Genomic DNA, 25,416 nt, shown 5'->3' on the forward strand with positions numbered 1-25,416 from the left:
CTCCCTCTCTCTCTCCTTCTCTCTCTCTCTCTCTCTCTCGTCCGCCTGTTTGTAAACTGAGCACGCTTCATAATAACATAAAGACATAACAGTGTAGTGTCTGTGTAGTGTGACCGCGGGCCGCGCCGGCCAGCGGGGGAATGGCACTGCGGGGGGGCAATCGTGCTTGGGTACAGCACGGTACAGATGACCAGTGTGACCGCGCCCTGAGTGATCCGTTTCGTGTATGATACTGGTACTTTAAAGAGGACATATTATCCCCCCCCCCCCCCCCCCCCCCCCCCCTCCAGCTTTTCAAACAGTCCCCTGTGGTCTAAATGAAACATATGTGCTGTTTGTGACCCTGTATAAACCAGCTCTCTCAGAACGCTCCGTTTTGGTGTGTGTGTCTCTTTAAATGGACCTGCGCTAAAGTTTTGTTCTAGGCTAGGGGTGGAGTCCATGGTGGAGATACCAGGGGAGGGGAGGGGAGGGGATTTATTTTTACCAGAATCCCACTGTGACATCACAACTTTAAAACGGAGCATTTTTCTCTGTGTTGTAAGACTTATGCAGACCACAAACAAAGGACTGGATGGGTTTATTTCACATTTTGTGGGTCAGTAGACACTCAGGTTACCCAAATAAATGTTCAAAAACACTGTACAAGTGGAGTTTTCATAATACAGTATGTCCCCTTTAAGGTCTTACAACAATGCATTTGCAAAGTCCAGGATGCAGGACAGCGTCCAACATCCTCCTCTGGTGCAAAATGACATAGGTTTCAATATATTAATACCATTTTGAATTTCAAGAGATTTAAAGTTAAGATGGCTAAATGTTAAATAAACAAGAATGCACTCACGCTCATGGTACTCATGCTGAGATCGTCTTCTGTAAAGTAGAAACACTAGCAACCCCACGATCAGAAACCCGACGACCAACACAGGAACCACTATCTTGGTGGCCAAAATCATGTTTGAGTCTTTGGTGTCTTGTCCCATCTCTGAATAAATCAAATAGAAGAAAATAAAAAGTTACAGATGTAATACTTCACATGGATATAAGAAGATAAGAAGAAGAGGATATTTGGAACCAGGTTGGCGTGTCATGCAGTGGTGGGAAATTCCCCCTGTGATACTTTTAGCTGCAAACATTCACTTTCTCTTTCTCTCTGGGGGGGGGGGGGGGGGGTCTGCGTTAATGATCTGCCCTCCCAGACAAAGTAGAAAGTAAAGACAACACCTGGAGGGGATTTTGGTGTTGCAAACGCGCAACTGTCGACTGCAAAACAGATATTAATCAGCTGATGATAAGTGACTGTTTACTGCATTCAGCAGATGTGGGGACTCGTAACGGCTCGGCTAAGGTCACTGCACAGATATCAACGAACCAGTTCATGAGTTTTCCCGTCAAAGAGTATGAACAATGGATCAAAACTTTCATGAAAACAAGCAGCTTGACCCCCCCATGGTTTAGAGAAAGTACTGGGTCACTTATTGATGTCTTACAAGATGGACGGAAACAAAACTGAAGCAACGTGGGAGGAAAAGTTTCTCTGACTTGTCTGAAATGTTTTTTTTAAGGAAGCTTCAGCCTCTTTGTGGTTTAATGTTTACAAGTTCAGTCTGAGCTGCCAAGATTTTTTTTTTCCTGCACAATAAAAACACTCCTGGGGATATTTTGCTCTTTGGTTTCTGTCAGAAGACTCAGCTCTCATGGTTAAAATAATGGTTAGTGTTCAAATCAAGGGTGCTGCCAAATAAGCCCTAAGGTTCACCCAGGTTCTTCATATTCTAGAAACAAACAAACACCTGCAAATCCGATTTGATAACGCTGAATATTCACCCTTCTTTAACATCTTGATTTATAGAAATATGTCGTATTTCAGGAACGTCTTTATTCAGCTTCTGGCAGCCTGATTCTGTGTTTTGAGTTTGTGTCAGACTCACACAGTTTCCATCTTCGACATTTATAGTCGCCTACAAACAGGGGCGTGTCTAAAAAGGCCACCCCTGGCCACCCCTGGTGCCTGGTGAACGGCTAGGTCGGGAGAATCTCCGGAGCGGTCCTCCTGCAATTATCTAGATATTATCCGGAGTGCATATGTGAAAACAGCCTTAGTGAGTACAGCAAAGTCTGAACTGTTCAGTGTTTGTGCTGACGAGTGAGATAAGGCCGGGCCGGCTACCTGAATGAATAAATCAAAAAAAAAAGGGAACCTACAAGTCACCATCATTCATGTCTTCATTTACAAGATTTTGATTGCTAGGCCTCAATCATTTCCTCAGATCAATTCTATATCCATATCGTACTTCTGATAAATCATCCTGGCGTTCCTCCCTCTATGACGGCGCCCTGGGTTCAAGTTCCTCTTTGTTGAGCAATCCTAAAAGAAGAACTGATTGCGTAACGGCCTTGACGGAACAGATACCTCCGATCGATGGTTTGTGTGTGTGTGTGTGTGTGTGTGTGTGTGTGTGTGTGTGTGTGCCAAAGAAGCTGAGACAAAGTTTTATCTTAGAGCTCACCTGTGACACTCAGTCTGGTTTGGATGGTGTTATCACCACTGTCTGTGGACACATAACATGTATAATCTCCCTCGTCCTTAACAGCAGTTTTGAAAATGAGCAGGGATATGTCCGTGTTCTTGTTGTTCCAGAACGGTTCAGCAAATGAATATCCAGGCAACGATGTCCGTTTTCCATTTTCGTATTTAAAGAGGGGTTCTTTAACCCCCTCTTTCCTCCAAATTACTGCCAGGATTTCATGATCTTCTATGTCTCCTTCAGAGTAGTGGATTACACAGTCAAGTCGTGACTCCTGCTCACACTGTCCGATGTTTTGAGTCTTGCAGTGAATTTCCACAAACTCTGTGAAGAAAGAATCACATGAATACCAAGAAGAATCAAATATTTCAAACTCCGAAATGACGGAGGATCTTACCTTCACTCTGTGAACTTCCTGCACTGTTGAGGACAGCGAGCGTTAAGAGCAGAAAACCAGCGGAGGCCATGTTCCTTTACCTGAAGTGAAAGTAAAATAAATGAATGCTTTATGGTGCATTCAGGTACTGTTGGAAACATCGTAAAAACGACATTCCGATTTGTAAAATGCACATGAACACCAACTCAAATTGGAACAACAACTCGGAAACTCTGAAAAGAATTAGGTGCCCCACTTGACGTCAGAATCGTCACCACATGAGGGGCAAAATATGATTTGTTAATGTTAACAAACTTTTTATTAAGCTAATTAACGTACTGAAATCAAAGTGAACACACTGAAGTCGGAAGAACGACTTCCCAACTCGGAAACTTGGAGCAGCCGAGCAGCACATGATTGCAGCATTAAATTGCAGACCCCAGACCGAGCAGGAGTAACAGACAGAGAGAGCGATGACGTCAAGTGCTAAATGCCTAGTCTTAAACTGACTATGAGATACACGTGTATGAGTAAACAGAATACTGTACAGGGAATAGCTTCAGAGGTCGGGGAAATTAGTTTGAGAATAATTCTGCGAGTCTGCGGTAACTTCGGTTTTTTTAAAATAAGGTGTTCACAATTTAAAAAAAAAAACAGTTTTCTTGGAGAAAACAATAATTATATATATGTTCTTACATAAGTACACCATGATTCTGATATGGTTGGACTTAGTACTTCTTAGACTACATGCACAGGTACTATGAAGTACTTTTACTGTGTACTACCATTAGCATACTAACACAACAGTGCAGCTCGAGTATCATAAACATCAGGAATGTCATAAAAAAAATCATACCATTTAAAATACACATGCTCAAAAGAGTCAAACACATTAAATTCTGCTATTCTAAAATAATTTATTTTCGAATAGTTAAGGACGAGACCTCTTGTTCAGTATTTATGAAGGATTTGGAGGGTCAAGGTCTTTGTTAGTTGTAGATGGATGGATCCTTTATTGTCATTGCAGATCACTACACAATGAAATTCAGTCCAGCCTCAACCCCTTGATACTTTATCAAAATATGTTTAAATAATTCAAAGATATAGAAAGTAAGCAAGTTTATGGCACATAAGGAAAAAAAGAATGCTTGAAATTACAAGGATTTTTAAAAAATCAAGAAAAAGAAGCTGTCATGTGTTACCAGAGATTGTACTCTTTCAAAAACCAACCTCTTCTTCATCATTCCCCCCACAAATTAAAAAATAAATGCATATGCTCAATAATGATATTAGAATTAAGTCTTCTCATGGGAGATAGGAGCTCAGCTGTTGAGTAGATAATACAATTACATTATAAGGAGTTGGATTTTATTGCAATCCCAATTGTTAGATAGATGTAGTTGTTGGTGTTCATAGTCTTTGTAATTTCATATGTATGTTCTACGAAAATGTTAATGTTTATAATAAATGTAAAAAAATGTCAATAGTGATTTTTTATTCGTGAAAGATTATTAATATTTGAAAAATGCTTGTATGTGTGTTTATTGCAAAATATTAAAAGTGCAACATGTAGCTGTGAAAGAGCGAATCAAATTGGTACTGTCACATTCAAAACACTGCAGAGAGCTGTGCTGTGTAAGGGAGCTTGACAGTGGATTTCTCCGAAAGCACAGAGTAAAAGTACTTCATACCTGTGCATGTAGTCTAAGAAGTACTAAGTCCAACCATATCAGAATCATTGTCTACTTATGTAAGAACATATATATATATATTTTATCTCATAGCCAGTTTTATGGTAAGACTTCGGCATTTATCACTTTTTTTGAAAAAGGAGAATAATAAAGGACTCGCTCTCTCTGTCTGGTACTCCTGCTCGCTCTGCAGTCCGGAGCATTTACCATAAAGATCAGAATACGTGGGCACTTCAAATTTAGGGGCGGCTCACTTCACCACGTAAACTCGAGGAGCGGCTGGCTTGACCGCAGTCTATAAAGCATTTGGCAGTTTTTTCGAGCTCTGCGTGAGAAAGTCCACTTATAGAGGAGCAGGGAGAAAAGGCGACAGCAGCTTAGTGTAATCTGAAAAGGAGATGATGTGCTGTTTCATCATATAGGGTGTTGTGGTTCATTTTTTTTTTGCAAAGGCTTTCTGTATTAAGCTCAGGTTATTGAATGGTGAAACAACAGTCCGCTTGTTTGCAAAAATTGTGCATAGGTTTATTTTCATAGTTGACAATAAATGTGGAAAATAGTAAAAGCTGTCGAAAAAAAAGAAGAAAAAACATACATTGTACAGAACATTTTCTATTCTAGGAATATAATTTTTCAGCCCTTGCTAACAAAAACAAAATATGACAATCTGAATGAGGCATCGGGCCAAAATCTGTTCTGATTCTTCGATTGACGTCGCAGGAATATGCATCTGTATTTGATGCTACCCCGTCCGGTTTAAAAATCAATGATGAATCAAAATCAAAAGAAGTGTCTTTGAACATTTTGCAGAAGCGCTATCCATCCATCTGCACAGCCTGCAAGAGAGTGTATGCTGTCCTCCAATGCTGCCCTCTTCTGGTAATCGTCTGAACTGAAGCTCTGAGGCTTCCATTGTAGTCTGTTGAAAACAGACTGCTCCCTTCTCCTAGGGCCCTTAATTAATCTCCTCCTCCTCCCCATAACCTGCCATGCCAAAGCTGTCCACCAGGTGTCCTCAAATACTTTCAACAGACTCTAGCCCTCACCTGCTCTCACTCCTCTCCTGTTGATTCCAGCTTTGTGCCTCATGAGGACACATAAATATCGTCTATGCATTTTATAAATATTTGTATTAGTCATGTTTTACAGAAAAGCACTTCATGAAAACATGCACATGCTTTACAGGTTTTCTTTGAAACAATTATGACAACATATCAAGCAGTAACCTAACAAGCTAACAGTGAAGCTAACAGGAAGTGCAAAACAACTGCACTTCTTCAAGTGGCCACATGGGGCACAAAACAGCAACAAAACAAAAGAAGAGCTTTGGTCTTCAAAGCTTTCTTTATTCATGACAAGAAGGATGCATTGTGGTTTAAGTCAAAATCAAAGCTACCAGTTATACATGATCTGGGGCATAGTCGCTTTGATTGACAGATGGAGGCTGCTGGCTGTCTGCTGTGTCAACTAAGACCTAAGGGGCCAACAACAACAACCCACAAATGGACCCAATAAAGCACATTAAACACCTTAAAGTCCAGGTGATGGGATTTTTACAAGTTACAAAAATAATTTTAAAAAGTCAAAAAATGACTGAGGGAGGCTCCCGCAGCAGCCCCCACTCCAAAACTCTTTGGGGCGGCAGTAGCTCAGTCTGTGGAGACTTGGTTTGGGAACCTGAAGGGTCGCTGGTTCAAGTCCTGGTGAAGACCAAAATATGGAAGCTGGAGAGGTGCGAGGTCACTTCCCAAGTACTGCCCTTGAGCAAGGCTCCAACATGTCCGGCGTGCATCCTGCAAAGCAACGTGTAGGAGCGCTAAGCAACATTTAGCAAAGTTATAGTGGCAAGAAAACAGACAGAAACCTCAAGCAGGACCAGACTCATGTTGGACTCATACACTGTAAATATGAATATATGAAGCCTTAGTGATGTCACCCATCTGTTCCCGCAGGGGGCGCTGGAGTCCCATCGATGGCGGTCTCCGTGCTGGAAATCACGTCTCAGCCTAACTTTCATTCAACCTAACGAGCTGAGGCGGATTTTAAGCCTCCTGACAAACCGTTACACCGTGTCCGCTTGTCATTTAGGTCAGCTACGCTCCTTATTTTGAATAACGCTTATCCTTCATAAAATCAAAACAGCTGAGTTGTTAAAAAAATCACCCCTCTTACAGTGTGTGCCGATCGAGACATGAGCTAACCAGACCTATTTAGTTCTTTAAAACAGGCTGAAAACATATTTATTTATACTGTAGCGTTTTTAAAATGGGGTGTGTATGTGACTTCTGGTGCTTCTGCAGCCAGCCTCTAGTGGACACTTGAGGAACTGCAGGATTTTGCACTTCTGCAACGACTTCATTTTTTGACACCAGAGGTTTCTGCTTGGTTGAGGGGCCATCTGTCACAATGGTGTTGGGCTTGTGAAGTGAGATAGACAGACAGATGTAAAGAAAAAGACAGACAGAGACAAACAGAGGAGCAGCAGCAACAACAGAAATGAATGAATGTTGTTTATGCTACGGGTAATACTTTGAAAACTTGTGTTGTCTGCACGGCAGTACTCTTTGTCAGAAAGTGGACTGCATTTCAACAGAGCTGATCTGGATCTGTTCTATTTATGGAAGCATTCTTCTTTCTCTGTTCACCACAACAGGAGATTATCTCACTTGTGGATTTAGATGCAGGCAGAACCAACAAACCAAACGGAAACAGTAACTGCAGGAGATATCTAGAGCAGATTTTAAACTTGGTATTCTGTTGACCCTTGTGGGAATGATTTAAGTCAACAGCAAACTGATTTATTTGGATTATGGCAAACTGGAAAAGGAACCTTATTGTTTACATGCTCATATTGTCCTTGAAACGTGGAAACTACAGCTCAGGTTTCCATTGAAATGACTCTTGTCTGTTTAAAACAAATGGTAACTAAAAAAATGCTCTACTAAAAAACAGCATCATGTAGTGAGCTCTGTTATGATCATCAACCTGTTGTTTTGCTGTTTGTCCAGTTGATGGCAGCATTCCAGTCTATAATGATTTACAGGAATTGAATCTTGACTTCAAGTTTGATCTGGAGGAAAGTGATACTGATATGATATGATGAGGAAGGTATTTAATGCTGATATGAAAAACAAACAAATTCAGCCATATCATGATTTTTTGGAAATAGTTAAAAAGATCCCAGCTCATCTCGGCCAGTGACAACCAAGGATCGATGTGCACATCATGAAGCTGCTTTATTCGCGCCAGTGTATTCTTGTCTACTCGTTTATTGATACTTTGAATACGTCCAATTAACCACAGCATTAATATAAAGGCAGAATCTGTCATTATATGCAGTGGTTCCCAACCTTTAATGGATTGTGAGCTCAGTTTGACTTCACAAAGCTCTGGGGACCACAGACATCCAAAACACATAGAGCTTTTTGCTTGAGACCGGGGCAGACAGGCCGGGATGAGATTGGTGCACAAAGGGGGATTTTATGTTTCTCAGTGTCTGACGTGTACAGCCAGCCAGGTGAGCTTGTATTTTACAACGCTGGAAAATAATGCCGGGCGCATCACGCATGAATGAGACACACCGAGATACGGCAAGTGTGATCGTTTTTAGCATGTGCTACAAGGAACTGGATAACGTCTTGTAGCTTAATTAAGGCATATTATTTATATATTTTATTTTGGTCAATAATTTGAAATTTCAGGGGGCCCCATTTGGACTCCATGCGGTACCCCAAGGTTGGGAAAGCCTGCATTATCGAGTTGGACTCACTGAATATTCAACTCAGATGGATTTCAGTTGGCAGGCTGTCCAGCGTGAAAACAGCTTAAGAGATATTCATAACCAGAGAGATCAAATAGTGCTGCAATCATATGAACATTTGGTGCTTTAGTGCGCTTACGACTCGGTTTTAAAGAAAAGGGAAGTGAAGAGAACGAGGAAGTGTGATGAATGTTTTGACAGGTCGTGAATAAATCAGATCTTGTGTGGCGATAAGCTGCTTTGTCATCAGATGAACATATAAGGGAAGAAAATGAAAATGGAAACGGGCCAAAACAAGACAACATCTTTAAAAACACGCCACCAACCGAGAGAGGAGCGGTGCGAAGTAGAATATCAGAGAGTGTGCAGATGTTTTCACACGGGAGTGACGAACATCAGGGAGTAAGAACACAAGTGAGGATCTAGAGGGGATGAAACGACGTCAGTAAGTGCAAACATACAGCTCTAAGTACCCACCTGGGGGAGGGGTTACTGCCCTTTGTGATGTCATGAAGGGAAAATCTCCAAACGGCCTGTTTGAGCACACATTTTCTGAAAAGTGGAGCAGGTAGAAGACTTAGAGGATGGACTTTTCTCATAACTGGGGGGTGGTTTGTAGACGGACTAGAGACACATCACTGTTTAATTGTATTTTGGATAATGTGTGACCTTTAATACATCGTCATCAACAACTACATCGACAGCTGCACCACTTTTGCCTGAATGTATTTTTTATTTTCATTAAACTAAGAGCTATCCTTCATGACACACAACATGAAACTTTATCACAGTTTGTTTTATGTTTTATTTAATTTAGACTTTGTTTTATTACCACACAATCACAAGTCACAGTTTGTACAAGGTGCTAGTGCTAAAAAACACGATAAAAAAATAATTAAAAGAGTATACAGTTCATTTTACAAACACATACATGTATATAAACCTAATTTTCACGACACAGAATCTAAATGACTGACAGTAGTTTAAGGACGTTTGTCGTTGATTTCATAAACTCATCTATGTTACATATTGTGGCACTGTTTTTTTCTCCAACCAGGTCAATGATTAACTGTGTGTTACAGAACAGTTAATCATTCACATATATGGATGTTGATAAGGAGTTTTGTTTTCCACTTTTGGCTTGTCTTCAGTACAGTAAAGAATATTTGGTCTGACAGGCTCGAGCTTGACATGCAGGCTCGATCAGAATTCAAGATTTTAAAGGCATGCGAGGCGGTTTCTCTGAGAGACGACAAAGGATGAAACAGAAGAAGGAAGAAGGAAAACAAAATCGGAGATTGAGAAGATAATAGCTGATGTGAAGATAAAGTTGCACTCGGTTGTGAAAAAAGTTCCATAAACCAAACCTCACAAAAGACAGTTACAGGAACATAAAGCTTTCTCTTTGCTTTTACATTTCACAGCAGGGGTGATCAGGAGGAGATCATGCGACACATGAAACCAGAGCCTGTGTGCTTCACTTTTTCTGTGGTGAGAAAAAGGATATGGGATCCTGCAGGGGGCGGGAACTTAAAAAGGTTGGCCTCATCATTTGTCTCTAGGCAGAACATTTACTCAAATGTTCATATATGAATAAAAGAAACGTTGGCAGGAAATAGCTGCAGACCTCCAGCTGCCGGGGAACACGGCGCTTTGTGTTTGAGCCGTGCCTATGAGACACAGTGTGAGCACACAGGTGGTGATTTACAATCGGACCGTTGAGTGTGAGCACTTACAGTGTGAGCTGACATCCTTGCACAACATTCATACCACAGTACAGAGCATGCTCGACTTAAATCATAAAAAATGTTCCTAACGAGCATCTTAGCAGGATAAACTTGATGTTATTCTGTATTTAATCCATTTTTCTGCAAATCCTATGATGCATTGATGCTCAGGTGCATCCCCACACAGTCTTTGATTCAGTGATGGCTGAAGAGGAGACTCAGTCTGCTTTGGGGGTTTTATTATTTACAGAGAGGACAGTCAGAAATCAGGGAGGGAGATGGAGAGAGAGTGGGGAAAGACAGGCGGCAAAGCAGCCACTGGTTGGACTCAAACCCAGGTCGCCCGCTTGGAGGACTTAAGCATCCGTACATGGGGCATGCAAGCTAACTAGTAGGCTACCAGTGCCCCGTAGTGGCTACTTTAAAGGCACTTATGGCAATAAGAAAATATAACATACTTTCTTTCAATTGGACTACTGTAGTCAGTTGCATTTCCTTAAAATACACACACACACACACACACGCAAATTAAAAGTATTTCATGATTCTAACCCTTCACTAAAGACATGGAATGTGAAGAGGGAGTAAGAAGGAGGCTGATAAGCTGCCAAAAGCTACAGTTACTGCGTGGGCTAAATCATCACATTATACACTTTTGTCCTCCATAAATCAACATCAGAGACTCCGTGGTGTCGGAACGGTTCCCAATGTGGTCACTTTAAGACAACAGAGCCTGACCTGGACCCCTTTTACTCCTGTTATATATATATATATATATATATATCAGTCTTTGTTGACATTTTAAACTTGATTGGAGCTTGTTTACTTGGTAGATTAAGGGTGAACAAAGCGCTTACAGTTTCTGTTAAATCACAGCTGGTTATGTACATGGATGTTTGCATTAGGAAAAGTTAAACTGCTGACGCGGGCTCAAGCAAACAAGAAGTGTTGATTTCAGTGGTCGTCAGTAAGAGTGATCTTGGTTTCTCCTGCACAGAGAGACGAAGAGAAAAAGAAAGGAAGAGGGAGGGTTAGAAACAAACTTATTACCGTGTTTGGTTGTCTGAATTTGCAACAGTTTTTAATGCCACTTGTTTTAAAATAAGACAATCTGAGAATCCTTAATGATGCATTGTATCAAAAAGTATTGAAGCTTTAATAAAAACTAAAGACCTTCAGTCACAAGCTGTTTTCACATCTGCCTGAAAATCTATATGCACGGTGCAGCAGTCACAGTATATAAACGTCACTCCCCCCCCCTCCTATTGGCTTGAGCTGAATTCTCCTGATTATATCCTGCTGCGTTTTCACATCAGCTCACTCGGCTGTGGAAAAAAATGGGGTCTGGCAGATGGCAAGTGTTGAAGCCCTAATATTTTGAACACAAAGCTGCAATGGCTCATTCAAATTCACACTCATGTGTCATGAAGATGTGATGGTTTTTTATGTCTAACAAACAGACAGCAGAAGTGGTGACTGTCTAAATTGCAGAAATACATTGCTGCCAATGTATTATGTGCAATTTCAGACAATGTGCAGGAGTTTGCCTGTACATTTTTGGCAATAAAAATTGGAAATTCAACCAAAATTGTGCACTTGGGACTAGGTATCGAAACTGTTTTTTTTTTATGTTGTCTAATTCTTACTAGAATTATATTGACGTTTAAATGGTGACAATCCAACTCAATGTTTGAATTATATTTACCTGTAGTCAGACTTTCTTGAACATCTCCCTCCGTTTCCTGATCATCTCCTGAAAAACAGATGAAATGTCAGAGTGTGAATGAAGATTAAATCGTGACTTTAAACACAAAGACGTTCTCGAGACTCACCTTCCTCCATGTGTAACTCAGCTGTGTGAACGGCTTGATGGTCACCTGGAAAAAAAAAACAATATATAATTATGGAGGAGGACAATGGGCTGTAAAAACACCACCATGTAAAGCAAGCAAAAGCAAATCCTAAGAGTCCGAAACATGAGTCAGATCATTACATTGGTTGAAAGAGTGATGATTAGCAGCCAAGCCCTTTTTCCACAAACCATGGGCAAAGAAAAAAAACAAGACATGTGTCCAATTTAATGACATGTACACCGCAGAACAACTCATAAATCAGACACTAAAGGGAGCCCATCAAACACCTGGAGCACAGTTAGAACACCGATGGTTGTACATGTAAGTCGTTATGTGACAGAAGTTATCAACAGTTGAAAACACGGCAGGAGGACATGCATGGACAGGCCTCGGAATGAAATGTGAAACCTGTTTGTGGTGAGTTATTTGGTTACATGATGTTTCAGAAGATGTAGCCCAGGAGGCCCCACATCACCTTGTTGAATTAAAAAAAACCTCAAACTCAAACTGCCTCAGGTTGTTAAACTCTTCAAACAGGTCAAGCTGCAGTTTGCATCCGCCCATGGCGGTGAAATGGAAGCCTGGCAGTAGGGCTATGTGGAACGTGTTTAAAGTACTGTACAATCAGGAATATAAGTCGCACTGGTATTAAAGACACAGTCTGATTTAAGAGGTTTAAAATGTCTACCTGCGTAATGATTTCTATTGTGTTCAGCCAAGTCCACAACGTGCAGCTTCTCTACAGCTTTCTGTTTTTGCTTTGTGTGGGTTTACACTCCTACTTGCTACACTAAGGTAGACTACGGTGAAAGTTGTGATGTTCTTGTTCTAAATCCACTCTGATCAAGCTGAGAGCTGGAGCTGAGGCGGGTTTTTAAGGTCACATATTCTCCTCCTCTTCAACCAGTTTAAATAAGTCTCAGATCTCCTCAAAACATGTGTGTGAAGTTTCTTGTTCTAAATCCACTCTAATCCTATATTTGATCATATCTATAAACCCCTCTATTTCAGCCCTGCTCAGAACAGGCTGTTTCTGTGTCTGTACCTTTAAATATGTAAATGAGCTGTGTCTGACCACGCCCCCTCTCTGAAGGGCTTGGGTGTACTCGGGCTTTCTCGCTCCATGTTCTATTGTTTACGGTGAGAAGGCAGACTCAGAGGCCAGAACAAACACCTAGCTGTGGGAGTGTCACCCACCTGGGGGAGGGGCTACTGCCCTTTGTGATGTCATGAGGGGAAAATCTCCAAACGGCCTGTTTGAGCACACATTTTCTGAAAAGTGGAGCAGGTAAAAGACGGAGAGGATGGACTTTTCTCCTCATTGGGGGGGTTTGTAGACAGACTACGGACACAAATTAGTGTCTGACACCTACCCCTACCCCCCCTCCCCCGGGTGCTTTTTCTTGCAATCCAAATAAAGATAAAGAAGTAATCAATCCTTATCCTTATTTGTTTTGTTTTTGTAGCTCATTCAGAAGCAGCCGTGTTCATTTCAGTCTGTTTCCTCAGCAGCTGAAAACTCCTCACAGGAGCTTTAAAGTTAACACATTAATTTACATTAATTCATTTTCTTAATTCGACAGCAGATGTGGGGCCGATCAGAAGTTATACAGGAAGCCTTCACTGTTAAATGGAAGAATCAGAAGATAGAAAGATGTTTAAACCTCCACAGACACATTGATTTCAGCCCTCTATGTTGAGTTTGAAAAGAGTGAAGCAATAGTTTGTTTAAACATTGACCCACTCATAAGGGGTGTTGCAGACTGCCTCCGAACCTCTGTCAAGAAAAGGAACACAGAAGGGAAAATAAAAGTGAACGCTCCCTCACTGCAAATATCTACTTCAGTTGACCTCACTCTACTGTTAAAAACAAACAACACATTTATAGTAAATACACTAATGAACCCAACCCGACAACAAAGGAGAGCGTACTTTCCCAGCGTGCATAACATGGCTGCATGCCAAGTGCTGATCAGGTTTGTCCACCTTCAAAAGTCCCCGTGTTATCCATTGTCAGGAGTATTTATTTCCTTTTGGCTCTGACAGGAAACTAAGGGCACACTCACACTAGGCAAGCACGTTTGACCACAAAGTCCAGTTCGCTTTGACTAGTGTGAGTGATCCGTTTCGTGCATGATACTGGTACTTTAAAGAGGACATATTATCCCCCTCCTCCACCTTTTCAAACAGTCCCCCTGTGGTCTAAATGAAACATCTGTGCTGTGCTTTGGTCAAAATATAACATGAATCAAGCACCAGAGGAGGTTTGTGACCCTGTATAAACCAGCTCTCTCAGAACGCTCCGTTTTGGTGTGTGTGTCTCTTTAAATGTAATGACCCCCCCCCCAGAGTGTTCCCGGTAGACATCACTCCTCTGTAGTGAGAATAAAAATGGCCGACCTGCGCTAAAGTTTTGTTTTAGTCTGGGGGTGGAGTCCATGGTTGGATATACCAGGGGATCCCACTGTGACATCACAAGGAGAGCACATTTGAAACTGAGCATTTTTCTCTGTGTTGTAAGACTTATGCAGCCCACAAACAAAGGACTGGATGGGTTTATTTCACATTTTGTGGGTCAGTAGACACTCAGGTTACCCAAATAAATGTTCAAAAACACTGTAGAAGTGGAGTTTTCATAATACAGTATGTCCCCTTTAAGGTCTTACAACAATGCATTTGCAAAGTCCAGGATGCAGGACAGCATCCAACATCCTCCTCTGGTGCAAAATGACATAGGTTTCAATATATTAATACCATTTTGAATTTCAAGAGATTTAAAGTTAAGATGGCTAAATGTTAAATAAACAAGAATGCATTTATTTTGTATATATATATTTTGTTAAATATACAGATATATATTTAATGGTACTCACGCTGAGATCGTCTTTTGTAAAGTAGCAACACTAGCAACCCCACGATCAGAGACCCGACGACCAACACAGGAGCCACTATCTTGGTGGCCAAAATCATGTTTGAGTCTTTGGTGTCTTTGGCGTCTTGTCCCAGCCCTGAATAAATCAAATAGAAGAAAATAAAAAGTTACAGATGTAATACTTCACATGGATATAAAGATAGAACATAGAAGAGGATATTTGGAACCAGGTTGGCGTGTCATGCAGTGGTGGGAAATTCCCCCTGTGATACTTTTAGCTGCAAACATTCACTTTCTCTTTCTCTCTGGGGGGAGGGGGGGGCGTTAATGATCTGCCCTCCCAGGCAAAGTAGAAAGTAAAGACAACACCTGGAGGGGATTTTGGTGTTGCAAACGCGCAACTGTCGACTGCAAAACAGATATTAATCAGCTGATGATAAGTGACTGTTTACTGCATTCAGCAGATGTGGGGACTCGTAACGGCTCGGCTAAGGTCACTGCACAGATATCAACGAACCAGTTCATGAGTTTTCCCGTCAAAGAGTATGAACAATGGATCAAAACTTTCATGAAAACAAGCAGCTTGACCCCCCATGGTTTAGAGAAAGTACTGGGTCACTTATTGATGTCTTACAAGATGGAAGGAAACAAAACTGAAGCAACGTGGGAGGGAAAGTTTCTCTGACTTGTCTGAAATGTTTTTTTAAGGAAGCTTCAGCCTCTTTGTGGTTTAATGTTTACAAGTTCAGTCTGAGCTGCCAAGATTTTTTTTTTCCTGCACAATAAAAACACTCCTGGGGATATTTTGCTCTTTGGACTCAGCTCTCATGGTTAAAATAACGGTTAGTGTTCAAATCAAGGGTGCTGCCAAATAAGCCCTAAGGTTCACCCAGGTTCTTCATATTCTAGAGACAAACAAACACCTGCAAATCCGATTTGATAACGCTGAATATTCACCCTTCTTTAACATCTTGATTTATAGAAATATGTCGTATTTCAGGAACGTCTTTATTCAGCTTCTGGCAGCCTGATTCTGTGTTTTGAGTTTGTGTCAGACTCACACAGTTTCCATCTTCGACATTTATAGTCTCCTACAAACAGGGGCGTGTCTAAAAACGGTTGGCGTGTGCCCCCCCAAAAAATCTGATTGGCCACCCCTGGTGCCAATCCCAAAATAACCGAAATATTATTGGCTAATTAATTTGCCAAGGGCGTACTATCTGAACTGATTTGCATCAGGCTGCTAGTAACTTTCTTTGCGGGCTGATTTGTCTCGTTTCCTCTTGTTAGTTCTTCAAACCGCAACTTTAGACTTAATTCTCTTTTTTGAGTCCTTAAAATAATGTGAACGTTTCCTCTCTGTTGCGATATATATTTTACAGATTACTTACTATGAGCCACCCCTGCATAAATCTGTTCTCCTGTTGGGACACCCAATTCGAAAAACTCTGGACGAGCCCCTTCCAACAAAGCTTTATGTTGATAATTCGATGGTATCTTTACGGCACGTTTTTCATCCTGTCTGTGTGGACTACATCATTTCCTGGAGGAGTGAGCCATCTCTCATGCTTGCTATCTTTGCTCAGAGTTGTGTATGCAAAACAGCGCCAGTGAAGCGACGGGTGAACAAACACAGCATAATGGCGGGGACGGATGCAACAACATCGGAGCATTTCACCATCAACCATGCAAAGAAAGGATTTCCTGCCAGATTTGTAAAGCAGAACTTTCTTAACACGTCAGTAACGTTTGAGCATTTGAAGAAAAGGCCATGATGAATGGCTCATCTTTGACCTTCACCTTAACCGTCCATGCTTTGACTTTTCTCTCATTTCCATTTCCAATCCCTCGCCTTAAAACCTCTTCATCATCTTCTCTCCTTCGCTTTTGTTTCTTCCTCTGCCTCGGCCACTAAACAATGGAGCAGACTCTTAAAAACATATTTACTATAGTTTGCTATAGTGCTACACACTGTCTATTCACTATGTTCCTTTAAAGCCAACCCCCCAAAAAATATGGCTTGCATTCAGATTTTTGATGTCACATTTTGAGTTTTATCATGTTGTTAAAATTCACAAGCTGATAACTAAATAAGGGCCTTTAAGTAATTGTGCAAAAACATGATAAATTCATCGATTCATCGCTTGTAAATGGATGAGAATTCAACGATCAAAGAGTTGGTAGTTGCAGCCTTAGTGAGTACAGCAAAGTCTGAACTGTTCAGTGTTTGTGCTGACGAGTGAGATAAGGCCGGGCCGGCTACCTGAATGAATTTTTAAAAAAAAGGGAACCTACAAGTCACCATCATTCATGTCTTCATTTACAAGATTTTGATTGCAAGGCCTCAATCATTTCCTCAGATTAATTCTATATCCATATCGTACTTCTGATAAATCATCCTGGCGTTCCTCCCTCTATGACGGCCCCCTGGGTTCAAGTTCCTCTTTGTTGAGCAATCCTAAAAGAAGACCTGATTGCGTAACGGCATTGACGTCGGGTGTTGCTTCAAAAAAATGTTTTGCATGACATAACATGTGCCTGTAGCTAAAAGAAATCTGACAAAAAGTACCGGTTGTTGTGTGAAGAAGGAAACGAGTATCATGTGTGGTGCTCGACAACAGATACCTCCGATCGATGGTTTGTCCTGCACTGTGAAGGATTTCTCCGCCTCTTTGTCTCCTCTGGCGTTGAACACTTTGCAGGTGTACTGGGAGAAGGCGGATCCTCGCTGTATATTCAACGTGCTTGAGAGGATAAACAGACCACTCTCTGTCGTCAGCACCTCCACCTTGGGTTGCTCTAACCAAGGCTTGTTGTCTTTATCAAACCAGCTGAGTCGGCCTTTTGGGTAGCCGGTGGACCTGCATGTCAGGGAACCGTCGGTGTTGAGATCAATGTCCTGAGGTTGAGGCTGAATAGTTGGCACTCCGTATTTGGCTTGAAGGAGAACATGGAGATGAAACATGATTATTAATCTGAACTTCAACCCTCGACATCAGTCATCACACTATTATTTTACCGCTGATATTTGATGTGTGATAAGCAGGACAAATGTACTTAATGAAAGCAGACATCTTATTTGTCATAAAGAAACAGAAAGTAGCAAAGACACCGAGCAAACATTGAACAGTCTCTGTTGAAGGTAAATACCAGCCTGAAGGGGAAGGAAAGTCCCCCGTTCTCCACACGATCTACATTCCATCTAGCTCACTTTTACATCTTTCCTGCAGTCCATCTTTTGTCTTTAATCTCATAAATGTTTACACAAACAGACACAAAAATGAGCTCTCAGGGGCTTCACAGATGAACCATTCCCTCAAAATGATCTGTGTGTGTGTGTGTGTGTGTGTGTGTGTGTGTGTGTGTGTGTGTGTGTGTGTGTGTGTGTGTGTGTGTGTGTGTGTGTGCGCCAAAGAAGCTGTGACAACGTTTTATCTTAGAGCTCACCTGTGACGTTCAGTCTGGTGTGGTTGGTGTTATAACCACTGTCTGTGAACACATCACATGTATAAACTCCCTCGTCCTTAACAGCAGTTTTGTGAATGAGCAGGGATACGTTCACGTTCTTGTTGTTCCAGGACGGTTCAGCAAATGAATATCCAGGCAACGATGTTAGATTTCCATTTTCGTATTTAAGTACGGATTCTTTAACCCCCTCTTTCCTCCAAATTACCGCCAGGATTTCAGCATTTTCTGCGTCTTCTACGTCTCCTTCAGAGTAGTGGATTACACAGTCAAGTCGTGACTCCTGGTCACACTGTCCGATGTTTTGAGTCTTGCAGTGAATTTTCACAAAGGCTGTGAAGAAAGAATCACATGAATACCAAGAAGAATCAAATATTTCAAACTCTGATATGACGAAGGAACTTAAACTTACTCTGTGAACTTCCTGCACTGTTGAGGACAGCGAGCGTTAAGAGCAGTAAACCAGCGGAGGCCATGTTCCTTTTTTACCTGAAACAAAAGTTAAATAAATGAATGCTAAACGCAGGAATGGATTCATTCGTAACAAACCAACATGTTCTCAGTCATGTGGGATCTCTTCTGCAAACGCAGGATGTCAAGGAGAATAACGTTCCCCATGCAAACACACAAAAGGTACTTTAGGTGTTTCTGTTGTTGGAGTTGCACGCTACCAACAACCTCCAGCTCCTCACTGTACGCGCCCAGTCTGCAGCGGCTTCTCCCAGTGCGCCCACCCTGTGCTCAGGAGGTCATCTGGCACCTCTCCAGCTACCAGAGCAACTTCCAGATTTGGTCCGCACCGGGATGTGAGCCGGCGACCCTCCAGTCCCCAACCCAAGTCCCTACAGACTGAGCTACTGCCCCCCCCCCCCATAAAGTGATATAAATACCAGTCCTGAATCAAGTGAACTACACTCTCAACGAGACCTGAATTAGCATATGAGCAAAGAAGAGCGAATAATCCAGCATGAAGATGAGCGGGGCCCGTTCAAAAGAAGTGGGAAATAGTTTCTCTGAAAGAAAGACTTGAGATTCGACCTTTCATGCAGCAGACAGAAACTTCAATCTCAACCTTTAAAGGAAGCGATACTTTCTTTAAAACGGGATGCAGTTATGCACCCGTGACTGCTTAGTTTGACTTTTAAACAAACACAGGAGCACGTGTATCCACATTGTTCAGAACTGTTCAAAACGTACATGTTGGTTTTTATTGTCTGTAAGAAACTTTGAACATGACCACCTGTTTTACCTCAGTGACACTCACAGAGTTCTCTGAAGGATAAAGTTAACTTTTGTCCGAGGAGGTCAGATTTCTGGACCCGCCGTCAACATCTCTTATATGATTCTCGTGATCTGATCTCAATATCTAAGTCTCTGTTTCCACTTTTTGTTTTGCAGTTTTGTGACTGAGCCGCATCATGCTATCAGCCATCCAGAAAGATGCATTCATGTTTCCCTTTGTTCACTGTGGGGTAAGTTAAGGCAAAGGGGGGGGGGGGGGGGGGGGGGGGGCAAGAGGCTGCATGAGAAGAAGTCCTGAACGTTATCTGATGTGGTGTTATCTATTACCTCACTTTTATTATTATTAGCACTGTGTTGTTGACCTGAGTGCTGGTGCTTGGCTCAGTGGTACGTCTATTGCATTTTTTTTATTTTTTTTATGACCGCTTACAGCTGTTATTAATTTCTCCACGCAGTCACACATTTCGTAATCAGGTTGATTTCATCAGTAGCCGTTTACAGGAATTCACATGGAAGAAATTAGTCAACTCAAAGTCAAAGTAACCAGTAGTACGCTCTGTGGAGTCCCGACCGGCTCAAGATGTTCCTTCACACGTCTCTTCCTTAACGGGCCAAAAGCGGGACGAGTGTGTCGTCCCACTTCTCACGCTCCAAAAACTCTCACTGGATTGAGAAACATCCTTTTCTCCTGTGACCACAACAGAGCTGGAGGTCGAAAGGAAGAAGGGGTCTCCAGAGAATGCCCGTTCTCTTTCTGTGTTTATTTTATTTTCTCCAATCGTGAAGCTTATTATAGCTTGAGCTGAGTTTGCAATGCTTGTCCTTAGAAGGGATGGGACAAGCTTTGTAAACTTAGAATTTACATAGCAGAATACAAAAGGATATATAATAGTTAGTGAAGCCGTGTGGTCTTCTTTCTTTAGATTATGTTTATGGTCAGATCAAATGTGTAAACTAAACTTATTTTATTAATAAACTATTCCCTGCTGATCAGGGATGTAACAATACCTCGTGATACCATTCAATATTGATACAAATATGGACAATTTAAATCAACGAGATTAAAAAATATTGCAATACTCCTTTTCTAGCCAGCAGAGGGTGCTGTCCGCGTTCGGCTTGGCACATTTGACGTCAGTAGCTGAAGAAGATAGGCGTACAGACATCGGCAGAAGCGGGGAAAAGATTTTGCGGAGGTGAAATCACAGTCTGAATTCAAAGCAGGGGGGGGGGGGGGGAAGAAGTAGGACTGGCCGTTTAAAAACGATTGTGAAATGATGCTCCTCTGTTTAAGTGTAGTTAAGTTCTGACAATGAAGGTTAACCACAATTAACCGTGTGGTTTCTTCAACCTCCACTCCGGAGCAAAAACTATTCCAGACGTAGGACAAAGTTTTCCTCCCTGCACACAGACGACAAACTCAGCACTAAATTCTTTTAACCTGAGAATAGAATCCCGGTGTGGACCAAATCTGGAAATTGGTCTGGTAGCTGGAGAGGTGCCTGAACACTGAGTAAGGCACCGAACCCCCCAACTAAGGAGCGGTCGCAGTGGGTGGTTGCCCATTGTTCCCATTAAGTGCATGTCCATCCTGATTGGTTATGCATTTGAATTTCCCCTCGCTGGATTTATGAAGTTTATCCTAATATCTCGTCCAACAGATGAAATGATAATTGATGGTAGATAATTATATCTTCATGGCCTACTTAGAGGTCAGGTTTTGTGTGTGCGTCAACAACTCGACAACAAGAAACATCATCAACTAATCCCTCTCCACGTGTGTGGGAGGAGGAGGTTTGTAATTGTAGTTCAAGAATGTCAAGCTGTCCGTTTGCCTCAGCTAAGGTCACATTGTTTCCACAAATCTTTCACAGATTAAAAGTTTTAACTTTATAAACTGGTTTGACCGGCCGCGCTCTGACCGTTAAAGCGTGTTTACTTCTCACAGCGCATTAGAAGGCTCAGACTGAAAGAGAAAGTCAACGTCACATCTGAAGCGTGAAACGGTTGCCAAGTATGAAACAATATCCTGCATCCTGCAGAGGAACAATACGTGACCTCTGATCTGAGATTTATTATGGTTTCATTATGAAGAAACGTGTTTGATCTCTTATCTCTGCTCTCAGTGGTAAATGGTTAATAGACTTGAGCTTGTATATTTATTTTCTAGTCTTCTGACTACTCAAAGCGCTTCTACACCGCAGGTCACACCTACACATTCACACACTGATGGCAGATGCTGCTGAGTAAAGTGACCATCAGAAGTAACTAACCCATGCATGAACCGCTGACAAACCAGCAGGATCAACTTGGGGTTAAGTGTCTCGAGACATCAGACATGTTGCTATGGAGCTGAGAATCAATCCCCCAATCTTGCTCCGACGACCTACTCTATCAACTGAGCCACAGCCGCCCCCTTGCTTCCCAGCCTTTTATACTGTAATTCCTTGTATTTCACTTGTATCTCAAGCGGCGCCAGGACCCAGCGCCCAGGACTGATTTAATTCAAACCATAAGTGTGGCTGACTAAACAGCCAAATATTTTTGAGTGAGCAAACTTTTTTTCCCAGTTTTTTTTTTTTTTTTTGATCTCCGGACCTTAGAATAAACTATCCAGTAAATATGTTATCATGATTTTAGTTCATAAATCTAACAACCTCAGAACAGAAGGAGCCTTGCACAAGGACCCGACCGATATGTAATTTATGAGGCCGATACCGATACTGATATCAGGGAGACAAATGATATATCGACCGATATCTTTCTTAGATTTATCTTCCATCTTAAGAGACATCTAGATATCTATATACAAACACATTTATTGGGTTCATCCCTAAAATATGTGTGTCAAATACTTCGGACTCCACTCAATCCTGTTGTCTCCCAAACCTCGCCCTGAATCTGCTCGTGACACGACATATACAGGTATTTGATCACCAGGGCGTGAAGTGTTTATTTGGAAAATACCCTAAATGTGACTCAACAGGAATGAGCATCATACAAGTACTGAGCGTATTCCCAGTGCGGGCATTGTAAGTGCTGCAGCTGTGTGGTGGCGGGTTCCTGTCTGAATGCGAAACATCTGCACTCCCTGAAGAGCCACACCAAGATTTAAAAAAAGAAATGTATCCGGATTCTAAGAGGCTGAACGTAATGCAGAGCACGACCTTCTCAGTCGTTTAAAGATTCATGGCTCACTGCAGGACGGGTCCCAGCAGCTGACGGTTACTCTTTCAACTGCCTATCCTGATTCTTTTTTTTAAATTATTTTCATGTAAGAGGCCGTTAAACTCTGTCAGTGCACTTCCTTTCTGCACACTATCAGTGTGTGAATTCCTGACAGCCGCTCTTTAACGACAGCTTTTTAAACTAAACAAGATGAGGAAACCCTGCAGAAGGAAAATGTTGAAAGTTGACTCTGTAGCTCGGCCACTGCTTGCATTTCACAGTTTAAATTAGGGCCTGACCGGTATGAGATTTGGGGCCGATATATCTATAATAAGAAAAATCTGACATATCGGCCGATATCTCTCTTAGATCTATCGACGATCTGTAGATTTTTAGTTGATCCCTCCCTGTGTGTGTGTGTGTGTGTGTGTGTGTGTGTGTGTGTGTGGCATGGGTTCAAACAAAACAAAGATAACGCATTGTCAACCACTGCTTGGCTTCAGCTTTTGTGCAGATATGGCAAGAATATATAGATATGCAGAACTTGAACACACCCTACCAAACCAAAAAACCAAAACATTCAGCAAACACGATGTAATGATGTTTTGACAAGGCTCTGTCTGCTCTGAAGTTGTCCAAAAATAGATTTCTACATAATTCATGATCACACTACTAAATACTCTGCAGTTTATTCTAATGTTTATATTTAATGTGTATTTTTGAGCTTTCTTGTCTGTGCTGCTGTAACGCCCGAAATTTCCCCTCTGGGGATCAATAAAGTACTATCCTATCCTATCCTATCCTAAAAAGCAAACATGTTTGCTCCCTCAAAAATATCAGGTCACAAAAAAAAAACTAGATTCAGCACCTGGAAATGAAAATGCTTCGTCTGGGAACTGATGCATAGTGGTATCAGCACTTCTTACACCTGTCAAAACAGAGATTTTCAAACACACTGCGTTGATTCTTGCAGGACGTGCAGGACGGATTGCACGATCAGAGGTTGGCTTCTTGCAAGAGGAAAAAGTGAAGTGCCACTGTAACACTTTGAGCCAGCCCCTTACTGGGACAAAGAGTTGGCTTTCTTTGTCAGGACATTTCATTTCCTTTACATCCTGAACCTGACTCTGTGACCTATTTAAGGAACACACTGGTTGTGTTGGTGAGCGTCATCTTTCCTCATATAAAAATGTTTCCTCTTTTTATTAGTGGTAAAGTCCGTGCTTAGTTCATAGAATCATATACCAGACAGTCATAAGACATCGTAAACTTGGTCGGAGAAGCACGTTTACACCTGAGCCTGGGCACAAACACGTCAACATGCTGCCTGAGTGGAAAAGACGAACCAACAAAGTAGATTGTGTAAATAAGAGGCCATGATCAAAAAGCATACTAGTGAAACTGCACAGTGGTGCCTGAAGATTAATTTTTTCCCCAAAATGTTTCTTTTAAGTGTCCTGTCCACCAAAGGATAAATGGACTTGCATATTTAGAGACAGATCCAATTAGATCCCTTCACCATCCTGCAGGAGAAAAATTGCAGCAACTATAAAATATTGTCAATAAATAAATGGTTTGAATCAGAGGAGATTCAGAAGTGGGTATACTGTATGGAGACTGACAAATAAGTGGGAATACTCCGTACGTATACCTGCACCACACCTCGTGTACAGCTACAAAACACCGCCGGTGAACAAAGATTCATTTCCCCGTGAGGCGCGTGGACGGACGGAAACAACTCACAGTCACACAATGTGCTTCTACTGCCATTACGATAACATTAACATTAATGAAGTCAACATTAAACACAGTAAACAGTCGTTAAATCACGCACGTTTTAGATTAATTTACATACAGTACATGTTCGTTTACGTCGGCCACCTCACCTGCATGTGACACAGCACTTAACCTACATATCTACCTGTACGTGACTCAGGAGGCTACGTTAGTGACACTCACCGGGGCTCGCTCCTCCACATGGACACCACGACGTCTCTGGGTGGATGGAAAAGTAGAAATGAAGTCTTACTCATCGACCGCCTCTGTTATCCCGAGTCTCTGGAATACTTTCACTTTCATTATGACTGAAAGACACCAGACACGCTGAAAGGGGAGTGGTCTGACCGGTCTGACACGCAGCGAGAAAAAGGTCAAGAGTGGAACAACAAACAACAGATTTTAAACACTGATTCTCCTTAGTATGTCATCCACCTTTTAAATAGTTAAAGAATAACTTTTTATTAAACTCCAGAAAAGAGCTGTTAAATAAATAAATAAAATAAAAAATAAAAAATAATAATAATATAAAATAAAAATAAAAACAAACAAAAAATAAATAAATAAATAAATAAATAATAATAAAAAATAATAAAATTAATTAAATAAAGCACGTTACTATGAATCTACTAATCCATCATTCATGAGGTCTTGCACACTCACATTGTCAGATATTGTTTGTATAAAACTTTAAGAGAAGAGACCCAGACGTGCCCGACATTCAGGATCTCGTGCACAATATAATTACCTTCAAATGACCTTGTGGTCACCAGATAATTATGTTGTGCAGGTATTATAATGTGCATGCAACATCATTCCATTGAGCACGTTGATTAATAACTTGGTAATTATCTGTGAATACAAAGATAATTATGCTGTCTGCGGACTACTCCTGATGCTTTGACACCGCAGAGGCACACCTACACACTCACACCCAGCTGGCAGAGGCTGCTGTGGA

General features: G+C 41.5%; 2 protein-coding genes across 12 annotated transcripts in view; both read right to left on the bottom strand.

The window, feature by feature from the left end:
• The window catches only part of LOC132992600 (butyrophilin subfamily 2 member A2-like), a 13,280-nt gene extending 10,200 nt beyond the window's left edge, over window positions 1–3,080 (bottom strand). The window contains exons 1-2 of one of the 4 annotated variants that reach the window (XM_061062065.1): window positions 2,932–3,080; window positions 2,511–2,852 (exon numbers count right to left, since the gene is read on the bottom strand). In XM_061062065.1, the coding sequence (XP_060918048.1) occupies window positions 2,511–2,852; window positions 2,932–2,995 (406 nt within the window). In that variant the 5' untranslated portion in view covers window positions 2,996–3,080. Of the gene's footprint in view, window positions 1–2,510; window positions 2,853–2,925 lie in introns of all 4 variants that reach the window. The other 3 variants (XM_061062052.1, XM_061062058.1, XM_061062044.1) reach the window with 3 other exon arrangements.
• zgc:174863 (uncharacterized protein LOC100136852 homolog) lies at window positions 505–24,696 on the bottom strand. 8 transcript variants are annotated; one of them, XM_061061986.1, is made up of 9 exons: window positions 24,642–24,680; window positions 18,685–18,761; window positions 18,255–18,605; window positions 17,433–17,744; window positions 14,809–14,943; window positions 13,680–13,712; window positions 11,915–11,959; window positions 11,788–11,835; window positions 9,159–11,071 (listed from the first exon to the last, which is right to left on the bottom strand). In XM_061061986.1, the coding sequence occupies exons 2-9, from the start codon at window positions 18,746–18,748 to the stop codon at window positions 11,037–11,039; spliced, it is 1,023 nt and encodes a 340-aa protein (XP_060917969.1). In that variant the 5' UTR covers window positions 18,749–18,761; window positions 24,642–24,680; the 3' UTR covers window positions 9,159–11,036. The 8 variants fall into 8 exon arrangements, with proteins under 8 accessions (XP_060917943.1, XP_060917952.1, XP_060917959.1 ...); XM_061061960.1 differs by lacking the exons at window positions 9,159–11,071; window positions 13,680–13,712 and adding an exon at window positions 505–985 and having other exon boundaries at window positions 24,642–24,696; XM_061061969.1 differs by lacking the exons at window positions 9,159–11,071; window positions 13,680–13,712 and adding an exon at window positions 506–985 and having other exon boundaries at window positions 11,915–11,947; window positions 24,642–24,696.
• Window positions 24,697–25,416: the final 720 nt, after the last annotated feature.

This window comes from Labrus mixtus, chromosome 2 (genome assembly GCF_963584025.1).
Source record: "Labrus mixtus chromosome 2, fLabMix1.1, whole genome shotgun sequence".
In the NCBI taxonomy this organism is placed as follows: Eukaryota; Metazoa; Chordata; class Actinopteri; order Labriformes; family Labridae; genus Labrus; species Labrus mixtus.

What these genes read in the sequence shown, in the direction of transcription:
- zgc:174863 (XM_061061960.1), bottom strand. Translation starts at nt 18,748, where the DNA reads ATGGCCTCCGCTGGTTTACTGCTCTTAACGCTCGCTGTCCTCAACAGT. An exon ending in CACCAGACTGAACGTCACAG is followed by an intron (nt 17,745 to 18,254) that starts GTGAGCTCTAAG and finishes TTCTCCTTCAAG; the next exon opens with CCAAATACGGAGTGCCAACT. An exon ending in TTACAAAAGACGATCTCAGC is followed by an intron (nt 11,960 to 14,808) that starts GTGAGTACCATT and finishes TTTTTTTTCCAG; the next exon opens with GTGACCATCAAGCCGTTCAC.